Source organism: Ochotona princeps, chromosome 7, assembly GCF_030435755.1.
Source record: "Ochotona princeps isolate mOchPri1 chromosome 7, mOchPri1.hap1, whole genome shotgun sequence".
Lineage (NCBI taxonomy): Eukaryota > Metazoa > Chordata > Mammalia > Lagomorpha > Ochotonidae > Ochotona > Ochotona princeps.
In genome coordinates this window covers 82,704,269-82,725,371 of record NC_080838.1, presented here as the reverse complement: position 1 = coordinate 82,725,371, position 21,103 = coordinate 82,704,269, and the positions used below count along the sequence as shown (strand labels likewise).

At 53.9% G+C, this 21,103-nt stretch overlaps 1 protein-coding gene across 1 annotated transcript in view; it reads right to left on the bottom strand.

Moving 5' to 3' along the window:
- The window catches only part of LNX1 (ligand of numb-protein X 1), a 74,188-nt gene that overhangs the window by 30,855 nt on the left and 22,230 nt on the right, over positions 1 to 21,103 (bottom strand). Inside the window, exons 2-3 of the mRNA XM_004590874.2 lie at positions 1,905 to 2,149; positions 1,364 to 1,507 (exon numbers count right to left, since the gene is read on the bottom strand). Of these exons, the coding sequence (XP_004590931.2) occupies positions 1,364 to 1,507; positions 1,905 to 2,149 (389 nt within the window). The remainder of the gene's footprint in view (positions 1 to 1,363; positions 1,508 to 1,904; positions 2,150 to 21,103) is intronic.

The following is a 21,103-nucleotide window of genomic DNA, read 5'->3' as shown; positions in this document are numbered from 1 at the left end:
CTGATTCCATGCAGGTCTGCACACCCAGCTCCTTGAGTGTAGGTCTGCTAGGTCTGCTGAGTGAACGGGAGTGAAGGAAGGAAGAAAGGGAGGAAGGGAGGGAGAGGCAGGAAGGGAGGGCGAGAGGGCGAGATGGAGTGAGGAAGGAGGGAGTGAGGAAGGAAGTGAGGGAGTGAGAAAGGAAGTGAGGAAGGAGGAAGGAAGGAGGGAGGGAGTGAGGAAGGAGGGAGGGAGTGAGGAAGGAGGGAGGGAGGAAGGAAGGGAGGGAGGAAGAAAGGCTGGCTTCCTGCCCCCCTAGCCCTGCTCAGACACTGTTGCCCGTAAATAGAGCTTGTGAGACCTGCCTCTTGACCCACGAAGGCCCGGGGCTGGCTGATGGCTGACCCCTGAATCCAGAGCAGAAAGGGGAATCAAAGGTCACCTGGACTGGTGCTTTCAGAACTCTGCTTTTAAGATTAAACACTTTTTTTTCTTCCTTATTTGAAGGAGGGAGGGGGAGAGATCTCAAATTGACTGGTTCACTTCCCAAATGCCTTCAAACCAGCTACGGCTGGGCCAGGAGTTGCTGGGTTGGGAGCAGGGAACTCAGTCCAGCTCTCTCGTATGGTGGCAGAGGCCTGAGCCATCACCCACCACCTCCCAGGATAGAATTAGAAGTGGAGCTGGGATTCGAACCGAGGAATGTTGACACAGCCAGCTTGTAAACCACGGCACCAAATGCCCACCCGAGTTCCCTCATCCCAGCCTCCTGCCTCCTCCCCCAACCCCGAGGCCATCCAGAGGCAAGGAGCTGCTCTGGCTGTTGTGCTACTGACAGCTCCAATCGAGCTGGATTTTACAAGCATGCTTGTCAGTTCAGAGGGGCAGGGAGGAGGACTGCATGGCTAGGCGACCCCCAGTACCACTGGCCAGGTCAGAGCCAGGGCTGTTGTGATCTGCCTGGGGCCAGCACAGATGCCAAGGCCACACGGCCTGGATTCGGAGCTTGCTGGGTAACCCCCTGCCCCTTTGCTTCGGTTTTCTTGCCTCTGGGGCAGGGACAGTGACAGGGTGTTGTGAGTCTATGCGGGGAGCACGCAGAACCATGCCACGTGCAGTTACCTGGGAGCAGGGCCGGCACTCTCACTCCCAATGTCCGAGCTGGCACCGGAAGCAGAGGGCACCAAGCCCTTCTCCTTCATTCATGCAAAAGGGAAGCAAGAGGGTCTGCCTTCAGTTACTTAGTTGCCAAGCAGGCTGATCAAGGTTTGAAAAACTGAAACCCTCCCTCTGCACCCTTGGGAAGAGAGGGCCATTGAGTGTGCTGTCGCCCCTCATTGATGTCCCTATGGGATGTCTCTGGCCTGGCAAGGACTTCATTTACCTTCAGGGCCTGCGTTGTCTTCAGAACTGTCCCCACCCTGGCCTGCTGGGCCAGCCACGCTCCTTGTCCCCCGGAGAACGCTCAAAGCATGGTTGAGTTTCTTGAAGGACCTTCTTCTGAGGGTGGACCGCTCCAGGGGCCGTGCTGTCATGCGGAGAGAGGAGGGCAGCTGGGCATGCCTAGGGCACTCGGTCACTCACAGGCATCAGCCCTGCGTGGGCAGAATGCCTAGCGCACTGCCCTCCCCTATCTGCTAAACTTCATGCAATGAGACATTTACAGCTTGTTTTTAAAAATCTACATTTGTCCTCGTTCTTAGGATTAGACTAGCTGGAATGGCAGGTGCCGGAAGAGGCAGTAAGTGTTCCACTCTACCTCAAACCCTTCCTAAGTCAGATGACCCACTCCACTTTGGAGAATCAAACCTCCAATGGCTGCCAAAGCCATCATGTTTTCCCCTTAAAAAACACATTTCTAGAACTTTCCCCAGTGAGTATTCTGCAAAGCATAGTGCCAAGGCACCTCCACCCTGTGGACTCACCCCTGGCTAGGTTGCTGTGGCTGGAGTCGACCTGGCGGTTGCCTGGCGGCCCATCTTCTACTGTGGGCACGTAGGCAGGGTTGTCCAGCCCGGGCTCCTCCGTGTCACAGGAAGCAGTGGTGGTGGGCACAGAGGCCTTGGCAGAGAGTGCCCCAGTAGTGGGGTTTGTGCAGCTGTCGGGACAGCCATCTTGGGAGCGCCGTTTCCTGTCCTTGGTCAGGCCATAATGGGAAACGCCCTTGCAGCTGCAGTGAGAGTGGTGGAGGGGACTCAGTTAGCACAGGCTCCTGCTGGGGCACATCAGGGCTGCTCAGGGACTCCAGGGAGCATGGCTTCGTTCCTCCCTCTCCACTGGCGCATCACCCCATGGCACTGGGGTTTTAGATGACTACTGTACATGTTTAACAGGTGGAGAGGCAGGGTGCTCCCACCTGCTGGTCACTCCCTCAGATGCTCTCATTGGCCTGAACCAGGTCAAACCTGGGGATTGGGAACTCAACCTAGGTCTACTGGGTGGGCAGCAGGACCCCAGGGATGGCATCTCTCCCAGTGCCCAGCTGCCTCCCAGGGTCTACATGAGCAGAAAGTGGATGTCAGGAGCTGGAAGCAGGTGTCAGGAGCAGGAGCCCGAGGCAGAACGCAGGCCTCTTAACAGGATGTGACTTGGGCTGACCTGTGTTGTGCTGCATCCATGGCCCTTGGGCCAAGTTTCAGTGGGAAAATGGTGATGATGTCGTTGTATGGCAGTGAGGTGGCCATCACAACGGTAAGCCCCTGTAAAAACTGACTTAAAAAAATTTTTTTTCTGAGATTCATTTTTTTTTAAAGCAGTCGAGGACGGTCCAAGGTCTTCGGACCCTGCACCTGTGTGGGAGACCTGGAGAAAGTTCCTGGCTTTGGATTGGCACAGCACCGGCCATTGCATTCGCTTGGGGAGTGAAAAAAAACAAAACATTTATTTTATTTTTATTGCAAAGTCAGATATACAGAGAGGAGGAGAGACGCAGAGGAAGATCTTCGTCCGATGATTCACTCCCCAAGTGACCACAATGGCTGCTTTCCCAGGCCACAAGCAGGGTGCTGGATGGGAAGTGGAGCTGCCGGGATTAGAACCGGTATCCATATGGGATCCTGGCACGTTCAGGGCAAGGACTTTATCTGCTAGGCCACTGTGCTTGGCCCAAAACCAACTTTTATTAAAGCATGTGTGTCTGCTGGGGGTGCTTTGGCCCAGCTACTAAGGAGCCGGTGCCCATAATGGAGTGTGTGGATTCCAGCCAGCCCCAACTCCTGGCTCCAGCTTCCAGCCACTGTACACCCAGGGAGGCAGTGGCAATTGCCGCCCCCGTGGGAGGCACAGGTGGAGTCTCCCCTTCCAGCTTCACTCCCCTGGGCCATTGTGGGTGTCTGAGATGAGAGGCAGAGGTTGAAAGCGCCTGCGCCTCTCTGGCCCTTCCAATAAGTTCCAATTAAAAAAATTCTTTTTAAATGTATTTCTATTGGAAAGGTAGAGTTCAGAGAGAAGGAGAGACAGAGAGATATTCCATTCATTGCGTCACTCCCCAGATGGTTGCAATGACTGGAGCTGTGCTGATCTGAAGACAGGAACCAGGAGCCTTTTCTGGGTCTCTTATGTGGGTTCAGGGTCCCAAGGCTTTCACTTCCACTGCTTTCCCAGGCCACAAGCAGGGAGCTGGGTGGGAAGCAGGGTGGCCGGGACACAAAACAGTGCCCATGTGAGATGCTGGTACTTGCAGGTTGGGGATTAGCTCAACAGCCGTTGTGCTATCCACTCTAAGTTTTTCTGTCACTTCACTTGCCGACCCCTGTGGGACTTAGCTACTCTAAGTAACTCTTGGAGAGCCTCCTTGGAGGAGCGGCTTACATGTCAGACAGAACCAAGCCTTAGTCCACAGCTGCCCTGCACACCTGCTTCATGCCACCCTAGAACCGTGGAAACGGCTGGGCAGATCAGAATCCTGGCTCAGAGATCCATGCCCTGGCTTGGTGCTTTAGAGAACTTGATCAATCTGGCCACACTCCCTTGTGGTGGGGATTGACTGACATCAAGTCTTATTCTGTGACTGTTCCCTCTCCCGGGCTGTCTGTGGCTCCCGTGAGCCTCACTGTCCTGCTACCCCAAATAGCGCAATGGGTGTGGTTGTGTCCAGCTTATCCATGCTGCATATGTCTCCTGCCCATGAGTCACCTGGTAGCCATCTCAGATACCTGATCAATACCACAGCATTGCAGTGCTGTGGCCAAGTCACGTAGCAATGGTCTCCAAGTACAAGGGTAGTGAGGGTAACTGAATTACAGTTGAACTGTTTTAGTTCACTAATTGTTGTTAATAAATATTTATTTATTTGAAAGTCAGAGTTACAGAGAGAAAGGAGAGAGAGATCTTTCATCCGCTGGTTCACTCCCTAAATGGCTGTGATGGCTAGAGCTGGGCTGGGCTGGAGCTGGGAGCCAGAGCTGTTTCTGGGTCTCCCACATGGGTGCAGGACCCCAAGGCACCCTCGACTGCTTTTCTAGGCCACAGGCAAGGCGCTGGCATGGAAGTGGAGCAGCTGAGACTAGAGTCCATGTGGGATGCTGGTACCGCAGGCAGCAGATTAGCCTGAAATGCCACCGTACTGGCCCCTAGTTATTGCTACTCTTCAGCATTCCTAACACATACATTAATCTTTATCATACATTTATATAGGAAAAAAGGATAGCATATGGATAGCTTGGTGCCATCCATGGTGTCAGGCATCCAATAGGATCCCTGTGTGTTAAGAAAGAGGTGGTTCTATTTTCAACAGATGCCAGCTACTTCCCTACTGCTCTGTGCTGGGAGAAAAGCTAGGGGACAGAGGAGTCTGAGAAAGGCCGTGAGCTGCGACCCTGGCCTGCACGGAGCAATGCTCACTCCTGGCAGCAGCAGAAAGGCTGCACTCCCAGTTTTGCTTGCAAACACAGCTCAGCGGCCCCACCTCTCCCAAGGGCCTGAGCCATGGAACATTTTGTTACTGGGCTCCCTCAGAAAGGTTGGCTTTTCCAAGCTGTGCATCCCAGGGCAGGAGGCGGTACCAGGGTGGTCTGAAGGCATCTTAAGGGCCCAAGAGGCTGGTGTCACCCACTCCCACACTCCCGGGACTTCTTCAGAGGTGTTTGGGAATTGTTTCACCAGTGGCTTGCTTCAAAAAATTTCCTTTCCTTGTTGGTACATAGAATCTGATATTTCTTAGAATCCCTGGCATCCTGGTTGTGATGGAATGTGGTTTTAATACGAGCAGCAAAGGACTTGGATCACCCAGCCCTGGCCGGTTCTCTTGCTCCGGCAGGCAACCAGGCCAGTGCAAGCTCTAGCTTAGCAGCTGCCTGCAAGACCTTAGCCTTGCTGACAGTGGGAACGGTTGGCTGCAGGGATCAGCTATTCTGATGTGACCTGTCCTGCTTAGAGTAGCCAAGGGGTGGATACAGGAAGTTAAAAAATGAGAAGAAATACTGAGTGATGGGGAAAAAATATCAAGGGCAGTATGTATTGGAGCCTCACAGAGTCCCCAGGATGTGCGTGGGCCTCTTGCATGGGACAGTGGCATGTGACCCACACTTCAGGCTGAGTTCTTCTGCCGGCCAATGAGTGTGTCCATGGCGGGTGGCTCTGGCCTTGACAGTGAGCTAGCCTTCCCTGTGGCCAGATGGTGACGAAGCCACAAGCTGTGACTCTCCCAGGAAGGAGGGACAGGGACACGGTGAAGGAGGAAAAAGGCTGTTTTTCTGTTGAAAAAAATGGAAAAATTTTTGAAAGCACTGGAATCCCATCTCTTAAAGACACCATTGTGGTTCTAAATTCCTGGGGTACCAGGGAGGTGGAATTGAGTCCAGGGAAGGAAAACCTCAAAAGTGGGAGAGAGGCCGGCCTTTGTGCCCCACGCCATGGCTTGGGGAGGCCACGAGGGGCCCCACGCCATGGCTCAGGGAGGCCCATGGCCAAGTGAGGGAGGTGGTGGTTGTTAGATCGAATCCTGTGTCTCCCAAACGTCCAAAGTGGTTCTCAGAGCAACTTGCAGCTAGGCGAGCGCAGCTCCCTGAGGCCTCTTGGCTTCGCCTAGACCCACGGCGCAGGGAGAGCCATGAAGGTAGCCCTTGTACTTACTAATTATCTCTGTGTAGTGACTAACGCGGGGCCTCTTGATTTATAAGCAGACAAGGGGGAAGGTGACGGGAAGAGCTGATTAGCTTTGGCTGCAGCCTTGAACATATGGTGCGCCCTGGGCTGTGTTCAAAGCAAGCAGGATTTATGCTGCCTTCTAGTTACCCTGAGCACTGAGCACTCTCAGGTGGCGGCGGCCGTGAACTTGAAGTATGAACCATGCGGAATGCAGAAACGCACCCCTCAACCAGACCTCAACTTTGGATGCATCGCTTACTCAAACACATCAACTCTGAGACGTGGTTTTCTGGGTGATCATGGTGCTGGGAGCCCATCACCCCCTCGGCGGAGGCCACGCATCCGGGTCCCATGCTGGTGGGGTCCCTGGGACGGGGTTGGTGATGAAGTGGGCTGAGCCCAGGCACACCTCAGGGAGCCCTGCCAGGACATTCTCCATGGGATTTCAGCGTGTGGGCACGTGGCAGGCAGGGCTGGGCTGAGAAGAGGATAACAGACCCCCGCAGGGCTCTCTCAGGGAAGGTGGCCAGCATTGCCGAGGAGACAGCCATGCATGGTGAGGCCCAAAGGCAGCTTCCAATGGGAAATGGCTTAACCTTGCCATGTTGGCAACGCATTCCGGCTCGTTAACGCTCTGTGTGGTCTGCAGGAAACACATGTGCTCCAGGGCGGCCATTCCAGCCCCGGGAGGAGGGAGGGACGGTTCCACAGCCTGTCTCGGCCCGCCCCAGGGAAGCAACCTCACCCCCTCCTGCTCTCTGCTGTCCCATTCCTGGCCCTGGGGTTGGCCCCAGGGCCACCCTGGGTCTCCATGGCTGGGGCTAGAAGGCACTGGGCAGGCTGACACCTGCCATGGGGACTTGGCTAGTGATTCTTTGTAGCATCAGGAGGCCTGCTTAAGGAGCTGTAACGTGGAGAATCAGAAGTGAGTGAGCCACTGGGAAGCAGGGTGGGCAGTGGGCACTAGCGTGGGCCAGTCAGGAGACTGCAGTACCAGAGAAGTGGTCGCTGGGAGGGAGACTAGGAGAGAGGCCCGGGAATTTTCAGGAATTTATGGTGCTCAGAAAATACCTTTGTCAGGGTCCTGGGGGGCTGCGGGGTGGAGACCAGGGATGGGCCAGGGATTGGTGTGCCCAACCCCCACCTCCTCTCCAAGGCCACCACCCTGGCACTTCTTACATCACATCCTGGCATGACGTCTACTGTGCGTGGCCTCTCAGCTCTCGCTAACAGCTACCGCCATCAGCACATCAAGATCCCTGATTCCTCCCTGCCCACCAGCCCAGTCCCCATCCTTCTGGCTCATGAAATTGCACCCATTGTACAGGCCCCGCCTCACTCAGATTTCTCTTTGACTGCAGAGAGTCATCCAGAAGCCAACTACTTGACACTACTTCCACTCCATCCTGGCCTCAGCTGCCAGGATCCACGCTCAGGACCCACCCTTGTTCCCCCTGCCACTCCTGTACCTACAGCACAGCAGCCAAGGGTTCCTGGAGCAGGCTCTGCGTCTTCCTTCACAGGACCAATGTCTGACTCCTGGGCCTCTGACCTCATCGCTACCCTTGCCCACACAGCCTTTCTGTGCATGCCGAGACCTACCCAGCTGCTGCTGCCCGTCGGTCCTAGAGGCCCTTCCCCAGGCCCTGCCCCTTCCCCTCACCCTCCTTGACTGCACTGTCTACCAGCGGCCCTTCTGCATGAAGGCAAGCTCAGAGGGCAAGGTTCTGGTTTGCTCATCATGCTATCTCTGGAGCCTGTCACTATGATGGCAAAGAGAAGGTGTTCACAAGTCATCTGCAAGTACGACAATGACTTCCTTAAAGGTTTATTTGTTTATTTGAAGGTCAGATGGCTCCTCAGGTGGCTGGAACAGCAAGGGCTGAGCCAGGCTGAGGCCAGGAGCTTCATCTTGGCCTCCCATATGAGTTCATGGGACCAAGTCCATAGGCCACTTTTTTTCTGCTTTCCCAGGTGCATTAGCAGGGCGCAGGATTGGAAGTGGAGCAGCCAGGACTTGAGCCAGAGCCCACATGGGGTGACAGTGTTGCAGCTGGCGGTTTAACTCACTGTGCCACAATGCTAGTGGGGAATGACCTTTACTCCAGCTATTAGATTAAACATCTTCTTTTAGGAAAATCATTTGGGGATGGGGCACTTGCCATCAGCACGCCTGCGTTGGAATGCCAGGGTTGCTCCTGGTCCTCGGTGCCTGCTAATGTAGACCCAAGAGACAGCAGTGCTGGCTTGAGCAGCTGGCTGTCTGCCACCCACACGGGAGAGCTGGACTGAGTTCCAAGGCCCTGGCTTCAGCCTGGCCCACCTCTAATGGCTGCGAGCATCCGAGGAGCAAACCAGTGGATGGGGGCACTCTCTCTGTTTCTTTTTCTCTCATGTATGCCACCTGGTTTTTCAAATAACAAACATTTAAAGGAATAAGACACATAAAATTACGAGTGCTGGCATCCCATAGGTGCACCAGTTTGTGTCCTGGCTGCTCCACTTTCCATCCAGCTACCTGCTTGTGGCCTGGAAAAGGAACAGATAGCCAAAAGCCTTAGGATCCTGCACCCATGTGGGAGACCCACAAGAAGCTCCTGGCTCCTGGCTTCCGATTGGCTCAGCTCCAGCTGTTGAGGCCGTTTAGGGAGTGAGTTAGTGGATGGAAGATCTTCCTCTCTGTACATCTGTCTTTCCAATAAAAATAAATAAAACTTAAAAACAAAACGAAGTCACTGAGTGGAGAGGCAGCACCTTGGGGCCCCAGGATGGCATCTGAGCCCCAGTTGAAGGGAGTCTGAATTGGAAGTGCAGTGATGTTGGCTGTGGCAGAACACTCGGACGCTAAAACGGTTGCTGGAGACGGGGTGGAAGTCTAGGCTCACAGTCACACCCGAGCTCCACTCTCCTTGTGGTGGAACCTGCTTCCCTTGCCCTGTGCCCAGCATAGGCTGCATGTGGGCTCTGCACCTCCGGGTGCCGGCTGACTTGCTTGTGTTCTCATTTCCTGAGCTGCACCAAGTGACAAGTACCCTCTTGGTACTTATGGGAATTACCCAGCAGGGGGCATGGGACTCACCACACTGCCCTACTGACACCTGGTGACACTCCTGTGGACACAGCCTTCTATCTGCTGGTTCACTCCCCAGATGCCTGCGACAGCTGGGGCTGAGTGGGGATGCAGCTAGGAGCGGGGAGCTGAGCTGGGCCCCCATGGGAGCTGCCTAGCCAGGATGCAGGTGAGCAGGAGGCTGGGGTGGGAAGTACAGCCCAGACTCGCCGCTGTGGGAGGCAGGTGTCTTCCCAAGCAGCAGTTGACATCCCGTGCCAAACGCCTGCTCCGTTATCCAGGCCATAGAGCTATTGTGCATGTAACAGGCATGAACAGGAAATTAATATCGACACCATCTCTCAAGTTACGCTGGTACGGTGGGTTTTCCATTTTTTTTAAGAGTGATAATGAAACACTTTTGTTTTTCAATTCAGTGGCCACCAGTGGAGGGCCTGAGAAAGTTGGCACAGGAAAGTGGAAAAACACAGGCTTTCCTGTTCAGAACATGAGGGTGTGGCGTCTAGGTCTGTACCCCTCAGCTGCATGGCTTCCAGTGCGCTCCCTGACTGCTCGCAGCCCCGTCTCCTTTCTACAAAGTGTCACACCCACTCACCATGAGGGTTAGCGGGCTCCCTGACTGCTCTCAGCCCTGTCTCAGCTCTGCAAAGTGTCATGTCTGGTCACCATGAGGGTTAGCAGATCCTTGGTTTCTCAGCCCTGTCTCAGCTCTGCAAAGTGAGACGTCCGCTCACCATGAGGGTTAAAGGTTCCTGCGGAGTGCCTGGCAGTCCCTGGGCTACAGGAGCAAATGAGAAGCAGTGGCCAGCATTAACTGCATTGCCAGATGTTGTGGCTGCACAGAACATGACCCCCAGCATGTGCTGGCATGGAAACAGAGACGCATCACCAGAGAGCAGTGGGAGACTCTGAGGCAGGGCCCCCCACAGCATCTGGCCCATCAGGGAGGGCTTCTCAGAAGAGGGCTGAACTGACCTGTGCCTGGGATGACTGCAGCAGTCCAGCTGAGTAGCCATGAATGCCACATTCCAAGAAACTAAGCACACAGCATGTGCCAGGAGGCGTGGAGTCAGTGCTGACTCTGCCCTATGTGAGCTTAATGACAGAAGAATAGAAGTGTCACCAAGGGGCGGGGCTTGGCCCAGGACCCTCCCACCTCCAGTCCATCTCTCACTGTTGGAGGGGTGCTAGTTGGTAGGAATAAGCATGACTTTTGGATTGTGTTGGCACCAATGTGTTTTCATAGCTGCAGGCTGTTTAGATTCCTTGGACTGGAAGGCAGCAGGCTGTGCATTTGGAAGCCACCGGAACTCATACTTGAAGTCCTTTCGCTGCAAAGCCCCAGAACTCTTTGAGACAAAAACAGCTGCCTGAGTCCTCTTTGAAAATGGTTCACTCGAGGCGACCGCAGCCCACCCTCGCGCACGGCCCACCCTCGCTGAGTCCTGATCGTGCTACCTGGGAGGGTCAGGCAAACATACCACGGGGTCCCTTCGTCCAAGTTCCTGGGCCATGGGTTGGAATGTCACAGCCCACCTCATAGCCACCAGAACCACACTGGCACATAACCATTAGCAGACCATGTGGTCACGGCTGAAGTCAATATTGGCTAATAAGCAACAGAGGCCAGCAGGGGTCAGCACTTGGCACCAGACCACCCCTGCTCCCCTAGATGAACTTGAGCCTGCACGGTCAGTGTTTGCTGTTTTGAGAACCCATGGGCTTCTTACGTCACCACCAACCATGCACGGCTTTACTCCAGTGGCTCTCTCCTTCTGCCTCTGATCCAGCAGGGGAAAATGTCCCCAGCTTGGCCCATCACCCACGTCCCTCCTTAATGAACACTGGAAGAGGAAAATTCAAATTGAGCTGGAATATGAAGCAGAAATCCAGGCCTGCCCACAGACAGCTGAAGCCCAACCCGCCTGTCTGTGGCGTGAGGGGTGTGGGGTGGGCACAAGTGAGATGCGCCCTTGGGGTACACAGCACCAATGCCAAGCAAGCTCACCTGCCTCAGTTTGCCTAAGATGCCAGTACGTGCCTGTCCCCAGTGCTGGGCAAGCCCAGAAGACACAGGTGTCGCTTCTCCCAGTGCTAACAATCCCTTCTCGGTTCTGTCCTGTTGGTTGACAGTGAGCGTGAGACCCCAGAGCTGCACCTCTTCCCCCTTCTCATCCCAACTCACCCATCCGTGCTGTCTGCCTGCCTGCCTGCCTGTCTGCCAGGGACCATGGACCAGGCACAGCCGGGCGGTTGTTGCATCCTTTGCGTGGAGAAGAGCCCACTGTGGGCCCACATTGCCCACGAGACTGAAGGTACAGAGGCACAGAGGTGCTTTCCCAGGCCCACGTGGCTGCCTGGTGGAGGGCTGGGATGCAGACAGATTCTGGATGGAGCCGTGTGTCCTGGGGGCTGATGCTGGAAACCACTGCTTGGCAGGTGAGCAGACAGGCAGCGAGGGACAGTCATCTGCCAGTCGTCTGTCCAGTCCTCAGGGCCGCTGGCTCCCTGAGTGTCCCTGGCCTAGGACTGGCACTGTCCATGCCTCTGCTCTGAGCCAGGCCAGCCTGGTAGCTTCTGCAGGGAAGGTGTGGCTGGCAGGGACCCCAGTGGAATGTGGAGCACCTCGGGGTGATTCATTGCTCTGCCTCCAGAGGGCGTGCTTTTACTCCGGCACCTGGAGGCCACTGGGGTCTGGGAATGGAGAGGTGGCCAGGAGGGGCTCCTCACTCCCGTTAACAGCCTGGTTGGGGCTGGCGACTACTGCAGCTTTGCACCCGTGGTCCCTGGATCAGGATGTGTTTGCTCAGTGGGCTTCCTCTCCCTTTTCAGCATATTGAAAGGAAACAGGCTAACTCCTTCTGGAAGCCCTGCTGCTTCCCCGACTGCGCTCTACAAATGGAGGGCAGAGCGGAGTGATGCTTCTGTTTGCAGAAAAGGAAATGCCTCAGCAAGTGTGTGGAAAATGGAATTGAGTTTATTTTGGGGCTAAAAATTTGAAATCCACGCATGGCTTTTTGCTGACACGTATTTCCCATGATCTTTTGAAAACATTACATCTTTAAATATAACGCAAAAAGCTATAAATATTACATATTTTAAGATGTCTTTATGTGTGTGCCTATATATGCCTATATTTGACTAGGTGTGTTTAGGAGGGGTCTCCAGAAAGTTGGTAGAAAATGGAATTAAAGGATAAATTTGAGTGCAAAGCATTGAAATCAGACAGTTTTCTTCCACTGCACATATCCCGCCAGCTCTTGGTTGTACTCTACACGAGGTGACTGGTGATTCCCTCCAGGTGACTGGTGACTCTCCTGCCAGGCCCAGCTTCCTGCTCTGCTCTGCTCTGCTGTGGTGCATTGGCACTGCACTTGGTGAGTCTGCACGCAGTCAGACTGGGGGCAGCTGTCCCTCTGCAGTCAAACCTTCCGTGCCATGGGCCTCTGCACAGGCCGGCCTCTTGGCTGGGGCGGCCACTGTTGGAACAACCCAACCCAAGGGTCCCAGGCCTGCCCCTCACTCTCCACTGAGACTCCACAGCCCACTCTCCTCTCTGAGTGCATTCATTCATTCATTCATTCATGCACTCCAGGAGTGCAAAGAGATGAGTGAAGTGAGCCAAGCTGAAGGCACAAGACTGTGCTGGCTAGCAATGCTCTATGGGAACAAGATGGGCGAACAGCACCAGAGAACCGTGCTGAGCCAAGAGCCGAGGGCTTCACGACGTACTGGCACTGCTGGCTGGGGCTCCTCCAGCACCCCCCGAGGCCAGCTGCCAGGTGCCTGCCATCATGTGTACAGGTGAAGGGGGCCCATAGTCATGAAACCCTCCCTTCATTTGATCAGAATCCAATACAGGTGGTTTCCTCTTTTCTTCTAATTCAAAAAGTCTTTGAGGTTCAGAGAACAATTTCAGACAAATAAGAAAAAGAATAACCTGTAATTCCAACCCCAAGATAGACTGTTGCTCATTTTTAAGGATTCAGTCTTCCAGTCCTCCAGCGTGGACACACCCATGCACAACTATGTGTTGCTTTCCCACCTTGTAGAGGATTGTACCTTGCGAAGTGCGCTGGCCATCCTAGCCCTCCAGGCACCCCAGGGTGGTGGTTTCATCTTAGCTACATAGCAGGTTCAGTTAGATTTTAGGGCTCCAGCCTTGTCAGGTACCTTGACAACTCAGCCTGCATCTCTGTCACACACTGGTGACTTTGTAAAGCTCACAGATGACGCTGACATGTACTTTGAGCTGAGAATCCTAAATCCTCCCAGCTCACACATACTTGGAGCTGATGTCCAGGCATTGCTATGTGAATTCCAGAGATCATTCACAGCATTGGCAATAGCAGGTTGACCAGGAATCTGGTCTGCAGGGGGTGTGTGGGCTCTGTGCCTGTTCTGATCCCACAGGTTCCAGGTGTGGGTGAAGCATGGAGAACAAAACCTAAGTGGAAACTCAAATTTGGATCCCTGTGCCAGCCACTCAGTTTATGACTCAACTTCTTCATGAGTGACATTTGTCAGCAGGGAACTCTCCTGTCATCTCTGGGGTCAAACATTTTCAACTAATTGTTCCCGGAGTTCACCAAGTCCCCAGGTTTATCTGTAACAACATGTCTTTCTGGGTTGTTCAAGTCAAGCCTTTGCTCATCTGCCAAAAGTTGGAACCAGGAAGCTGCTGAGGGTGCTATCCCTCTGTGCCAGCAGAGAGCCAGGTCTCCATATGAGAGGGTCAGCGCTAGCAGTCTCAGCTCTTCTTGCTACTATGCTCTCATTAAGGTGTGAGGCATTGGGACTGGCATTGTGGCACCTTGGGTTAAGCCATCACTTGCTACACTGCATCCCATATCAGAGCATGGGTTCAAGACCTGGCTGCCCCGTCTCTGATGTAGCTCCCTGCAGCTGTGCCGAGGGAGCAGCAGAAGGTGGCCCATGTGCTTGGGTCCCTGTCACCCACATGTGAGATGAAGTTCCTGGCTTCAGTCTGGCCCTGTCATGGCTGTTGTGACCATCTGGGGGAGTGGACCAGCAGATGAAGATTTGTGCCTTCCTCCCCATCACCCTGCCTTTCAAAGAAATAAAATAAGTCCCTGCTGCCCGGTGGGAGACCTGATTTTGTTCCTGATTGTGCCTTGGGGGAGGTCTCTCTCTCCCACCGCTTCTGTGTCTCTATCTTTCAAATAAATTATAAGCAAATCTGACAGTCTGGGTGAATCCGGAGATAGATCCTGCAGCTCCATGTGAAGACACACGCAGGACTGGGACACACATCATCAGCAGACAGCTTCCGACACTTAGCAGCCTTCTGCTTGCTCACTATCCTTGAAGCCTAAGCTCCCCCATGCACCTGCTCGCCTGTTGTGATGGAGGCTTTGCTTCGTCCTAGCAGAGGAATCTGTTACTTATGAAGCTGAGAACTGCTGCTGAGCAGGTGCTTCTCCTTGCCGCTGACTCCATAAGCTGGCTGCTTTTTCCATTCTTCAGGTGGGCTCCACAACATTGATGCTGTGATACCAGGAGACGTGGCTTGTGGCTGCCTGTCATTCTTAAGGGTATTGGATGTGTTTTGAGATGCTTGCTTTAAACGCTGGTTGGGGCCCAACCTTGCTCGCTACCTCCTGGCTAGGCAGCTGATCAGAGACCTAACTCACCCCTGGACTGCATGGTTGCTGGAGAGGCTCTTCCCTGCCCTGGATGCTGCAGCTCCTGCCCCCACCTTCTCATCAACTTCAGCAGCAGCCTGGCCTGCCAACCCAGGGCTTGGCCAGGAACCTGGAACTCCATCCTGGTTTCCTTCATGTGTGAGTGGCAGGGACCCAGGCACCCGTGCCATCAACAGGCAGATGGATGGGAAGTGCAGTAGCCAGGACTTGGACCAGGTCCATATCAGAACATGGGATGCTGTGGCTCTGAGTGGGGGAGCCTGCCACACACCTACCCCTCAACAGCCTTCCTCAGAGCATCAGAGTAGAACGGCAGCTCACCTGGCCCTGTGAGTCTGTGACCTTGACTGCCACGAACTGCGGTTCAACAATATGAATGACAACCACAAACCCCAAACCCCAGGGCTCAATCTGTAACAAGGTGCCAGGCTGCTTAGGACGCCTGTAACACCTGTAGGCGGTAGTGCAAGGTGGCCCAAGGGCTAGCGTCCCAGCCATTCAGGTGGGACCCCCAGCTTCTGACTGCCCTGGTCCAGCCCTTGCTGATGTGGCTGGGAAACATGTTAGCAGACGGAAACTCTCTTTCTCTCTTTCTCTGTCACTTTGTCTTCCATACAAATAAAGCTAAATAGGCCTTTTTTAAAATTACCATTTCAAAAAGTCAAAGAAGGCAAATGCAATCTGGACACAACTAGTGAAGACAGTTGTGAGCGGGATGAGAGGCGCGGGAGCAGCCGGCGGTGTGCGGGAGGGGTGCGGGAGGGGTGCGGCTTCAGCATGGTACGGAGCTTTACTGTAAAGAAATCATATCAGGGGCCCAGCGGCGTGGCCTAGCGGCTAAAGTCCTCGCCTTGAAAGCCCCGGGATCCCATATGGGCGCCGGTTCCAATCCCGGCAGCTCCACTTCCCATCCAGCTCCCTGCTTGTGGCCTGGGAAAAGCAGTCAAGGATGGCCCAGGACTTAGGGACCCTGCACCCGTGAGGGAGATCTGGAGGAGGTTCCTGGTTCCCAGCTTCGGATAGGCACGCACTGGCCCGTTGCGGCTCACTTGGGGAGTGAATCATCGGACGGAAGATCTTCCTCTCTTTCTCTCCTCTGTATATCTGACTTTCCAATAAAAATAAATAAATCTTTAAAAAAATTCTACCCAACAAAGCTAAAGCCATTTGTGTAAGGGATATCAACTAAGTGGAAATGCATGTATTAAATCAGAAATGTGAGATTCAGAATTCTAGGTGTGCATTTGACAGGTTGGTAAAGATAATGATTAGGACACGTGCAACCCTGCTTGGAGGGCCTGGGTTCAAGGTCCAGCCCAAGCTCTCAATTCTGGCTTCTTGCTCATGTATACCCTGGGAGGCAGCAGGTTGTGGCTCAAGTTGGCTGGGTATCTACCACTCCCAGGGCACACCGAGACTGGGTGCCCTGCTCCTAGTGTGTGTCCAGCTGGCCCTAACCATGGTGGGCACTTGGGAGTAACCCACCAGGTCAGAGCTCCCCCCCTCCCTTGCACTGCACAGAACATGTGCCCACTCCCTGTATCAAGTTCCAACACTTAGTACATTAGAGTGTGGCTGTTTGGAGCCAAGATACTAAAAAAATTAGTTAAAGTGAGGCCATCAGGGTGGGCCCTAATCCATCATGACCGGTGTCCACTGGGGATTAATAATGAAGGACATGGGGTCGTGCAGAACAGCAGGGCGGCCATCATCCTGAAGGCTGACACACCAGGACAAAGAAAGTAAGGGTTTTTCTACTTTTACAAAAACACAGTGCGAGTGGTGGGAAAGCAGGTGTGTGGAGTGCAGATCAGCTGGGTTCCCACAAGGTCGGAGTAGCCAGCAACAGTCCCAGATAGCTCTACTGTGGGAAGAAGAGGATCAGGCAACATCCCACGAGACAACAGAACATCAGACCCTGGGCTCAGGCCTTCCGTGACTGTGCATGGCGCTTGCACGTCCACAGGAGGGCCTCTGCCTTCCGTCTCTGCATCAGGTATCCCTGGAGAAAGAGAAAAGTTGTCAGGCAGGTGCAGAGTGAAGACCCTGTGAAGGGTTCATGCTGCCACTCCCTGGGCAGATGCTGGCCACCTGCACACACCTGGCTCCTGGGCCGCTGGACAGCAGTCAAAGCACTCAGCCTGTGACACTGCACCCTGGCAGCTCAGCTCACGAATGCACGTGGCACACCTACGTGCTGCCCCAGGCTCCCCGTGCCGCTCCCAGAGAGAGAAAGCCAACGGGCACTGACTGAACATTTTCTCTTCAGTTTTCTCTAGGGAGGATCTATCCTGCATGTGAGAAAGAAAGCAAACAGGATCCGCATGAGGCGAAGCCCCAGCTCACTGCTTTCTCCTAAGCAGACCACTCATTCTTCGGGGCAACACTTGGGCATTCTCTTCCCCACACCAACTAATTTTGAAACATCCCTGTCTGGCTGGCCCACAGCTCCCCTGCATGGCCTGCACCCCCAGCATCCTGGAAGAGGCACAAAGAAGGAGACGGTGGTTGGGACAATATTTAACTTAAAAATGTGTTTCGTATACATGACTTGAGCTTGAAAGCGGGTTGTTAGAGTAGGGCTGCTCTGAAGCTGTGTGGCCATGTAAACACACAAGCCTGGGCGACATCAGGGCGGGTGGGGAGCCCACAGCTGCTGCCGTGTGGACCCCGAGCGGGGCCCCCCAGGTCTGCAGTGCCTTTGAACCGTGCTGCTGGCAGCTGTGGTGCCCACACTTCATTTGTCCTGACCCTGGGTCGTGACTGGTGCTCAGAGTTCCAAGAGGCATCCTGGGACACATCCCTCCTGACATGGACCTCACCACCATGGCCCTGGTCATGTGCTCCTTCTTCTCTCTCCAGCAATGCCCCCTGGAGACTGGGGGTCATTTTCTGTCTCAGTGGCTCTTCTTGGCTGATAGGAAACCAAAGATCCTTGGTAATGTTCTAAGGAACACAGGGAACTTTCCAAAGTTTGTGTGGATAATAGCATTGAAAGCAAGCTTATTTTTGTGCAGAAAAAATTGAAATCCATGCAGACAAGGGTTCTTCAAGAGTTTCATGAAAAATGCATAGTGTGAAAAACCTGTGCATGCGAAAGAGAAAGAGAGAGAGAGAGAACTTTCTTTTTTTTTTTTTTAAAAAGATTTATATATTTTTATTTGAAACACAAATTTAACAGAGAGAAGAGACAGAGAAAAACCTTCTATCTGCTGATTCGCTTCCTAAATGGCCACCATGGCCAGAGCTGACCTGATCCAAAGTCAGGAGCTAGGAACCTCTTCTGGGTATCCCCTAAGGGTGCAGGGTCCCCAGGACTTGGGCCATCCTGCACTGCTTTCTCAGGCCATAAGCAAGGAGCTAGACAGGAAGAGAAGCAGCCAGGACATGAACCAGTGCCCATATGGGATATTGGCACTTATAGGTGGCAGATTAGCCAGTTGAGCCATTGTGCCAGCCCCCAAACAACTATGTTACGTCAAAGGGTTGCCAGAGCCAGGGTTAATCCAGGCAAAATACAGGAGCTAAGACTCCACCTGGGCCTCCCAAGTGAGTGGCAGGGTCCAAGCCCTTGGGCCTTCTCTGGTGCCTTAGCAGGAAGCTGGACCACAAGTAGAACAGGCAAGACTCAAATCATGCTTCAGTAGAGGTTCCGGGATTGCAGGCAGCAGCTTAACTGGCTGCATCACTCCACTAGTTCTTCGATGTGTCTCAGACTAAGATAAGCATCATTTTCCACCAACTTTTGGGAGTACGGTCCTACGTAAGCCCCAAGCCGGCACCCTACATTTGTTCAATTATCCAGTGACCAACCCAGGACTGGGTTGGTAGCATGGGGCCCCTGATGGAGAGCACACAGACACACGTGTGGCTCCCTGGCTCTGTGCCACCTTGGGACTCTGCTAGCAGGAGTGCCATCCTCAGAGGCTGAATGTGGGCTGCAGTGGGGTGAATAGGCTGCCCAGTGTTAGTCTGTGGATTCCAGCAACAGAGCGCCCAGGGCACTCATGCATCAGACTTGTTACCATGGCCCTTGCAGGCCAGTGTCCCTTGGATGGGGTGTGGGGGGACTCTTGGCCTCCTGGGAAGTGGTTAGCAGGCATCATCCATGCAGAGTTGTCTTTGCCAAGATTCAGTTACACAGATGCTGTCTCCTCAGGGTCTAAAGGTGTCCCCAGGGAACTTGCTGATTGTTTCCCTGGGTTACTCAGCAGCATGGCCCCCCAGCCCCCCAGGATGTGTATTGAAGCTCGCAGGCCCTCCTCGTTGCACAGCGAGGTTCTTGCAAGCTTTGGGCATAGTTTTGCTTACTCGGGTTAGCAAGCAGGCATAGAGACGGCACCAACAGCCTGCTGGGAGAACAGGAGTGTGCAGGCAGCCCTGTGTGCTGGCCACGTGGTGTGAGGCAGGACCCACCTGCCTTGTGGGGGAGAGAGGGAGAGCGTTTAGGGTGCCTCACCCGAGGCCTTTATGTCCCTGACCACTATATATATATATAAAATTATTAACTAATGATTAATTTAATTTTCATTTGAGAAGTCGAAGGACAGAGAGGGAGAAGAGGGGAGGAGGTCTCTCACCTACTGGCTCATTCTCCAAATGCCCGCCGTTGCCAGGGCCGGGCCAGGCCAGGCCACCAGGAGCTAGCCCTTCAATCCCAGGTCCAGCAGGACCCAAGTACTTGAGCCATCATCCACCGTCTCCCAGGGTGTGTTAGATAACAGAAGCTGGATGAGAAGCAGAGTAGCCATGTCTCAAACTGCTGCTCTGACACAGGGGGCAGGTGTTGCCCCAAGTGGCAGCTTAACCCGCTGTGTCACAGCACTTGCCTCAGCACAGGCGTAACCGTGCCTCTCAGCCAAGCGAGAAGCACAGCGAGACAAGGCCTGAGACAGGACCCCCAACTTACAATGGCTTTCTCCTTCCCCTGGCTTTGATTGCAGAACTGCATGTGTTCTAACAACAAGTATCAGAAAGATGTGTGGCCAGCTCTGGATTAGCGCTCAGGACTGCCATGTTCCCATGGCCACCTCGTGTGTCACAAGGGAGCTTTACAAATAGCAGCCCGACATGGCTGCCTAGTGACATGGCGGTTCCAACAACTTGGCTGGCACCAGGAAGCTTAAGACGAGATGGCCAGTCACTGCTCAGTCTTGCTCCTTGGCTTCAGGTGCCAGCTGCTGATGCCAGGGTGAGGTTAGACAACACCAAGATGTCCTGACTGTCAGTATCTACACTGAGCTCTCCCTTGCTGTTAGCCGCAAAATCCAAGCCCCTCTGGCTTCGTGTTAACAACCATCATTTTCTAGGTTCACGGCCTGGACTATGAGCCATGTTCTTAGGGGCAAACGCTCACCAGCAGGTCTGTTGTCTTGAATTCTGGAGAGGTGGTGAGGATCTGCCCTAAGAGGCAGTAAAGATGACTGTGTTACTGTTGCTGTTGTTATTTTTTTTTAAAGACAGCCCATGTTCATGAGCATCTGGCACTTTCTATGCAAACACCCAGCAGGAATGACAAGCATGCCTGTAAATGCTCTGAAATGAGGCTCAACGCCATCACTACCCTTCTTGCACGCAGCAACCTTGGGTCCACCCTCTTCTGGCTGGCTGAAGCTTTAGCGTGACAGACAGATGCCAGCCTCCGCATGCCTCACGCTGTGTACGGACAGAGCAGCTGGACAGCACAGTGCTTCTATCCACAGGTGGCCCAGTGCAGGTCAACTTTGTTCCCACTACAGTATTGCAGACAGCCAAAGGAGCACTTACAGAGCAAGGTCCTTCGTCTTTCCCGATGCCTTTAAAAGTCCCGTTCATTCTACCTGCTCCAGCCAACCCTGAGCCCAGTGCCCAGCTCTCTGAGCACCCGCAGCACTGCCCACAGCTGCATATAGCCCTGGTCCATCCTCTGCACCACCTGGGCAGCCTCATTAGCCCTGGGCCTGAGCCCCCAGGAGGCCCTACCTCTGCCATGCCCAGAGCACCTCCCAGGAAGATAATGCTCATGCTGTTGCCAACTGAAAGAGCAGCCTGCAGTACACAGCACGCCTTCCTCATAAAACACACGCCCAGTGCTTCTCTGTAGGAACTGGCACGGCCTGGCCCTGCTGACCCCAGTACCCTCAGGCTAGGTGGGGCCTGGCTACCATCCACCATCGTTTAACCATTCTCAACCTGAGTAGGACACGTGGCATATAAACAGATTTGCATGTGATAGGTTTCAACCAGTCATTGGCTAAATATTAATGTATCATTAAAGAGAAGCCAACTAGCGCACAACCGTGCTCACAAGCACACAATCCAG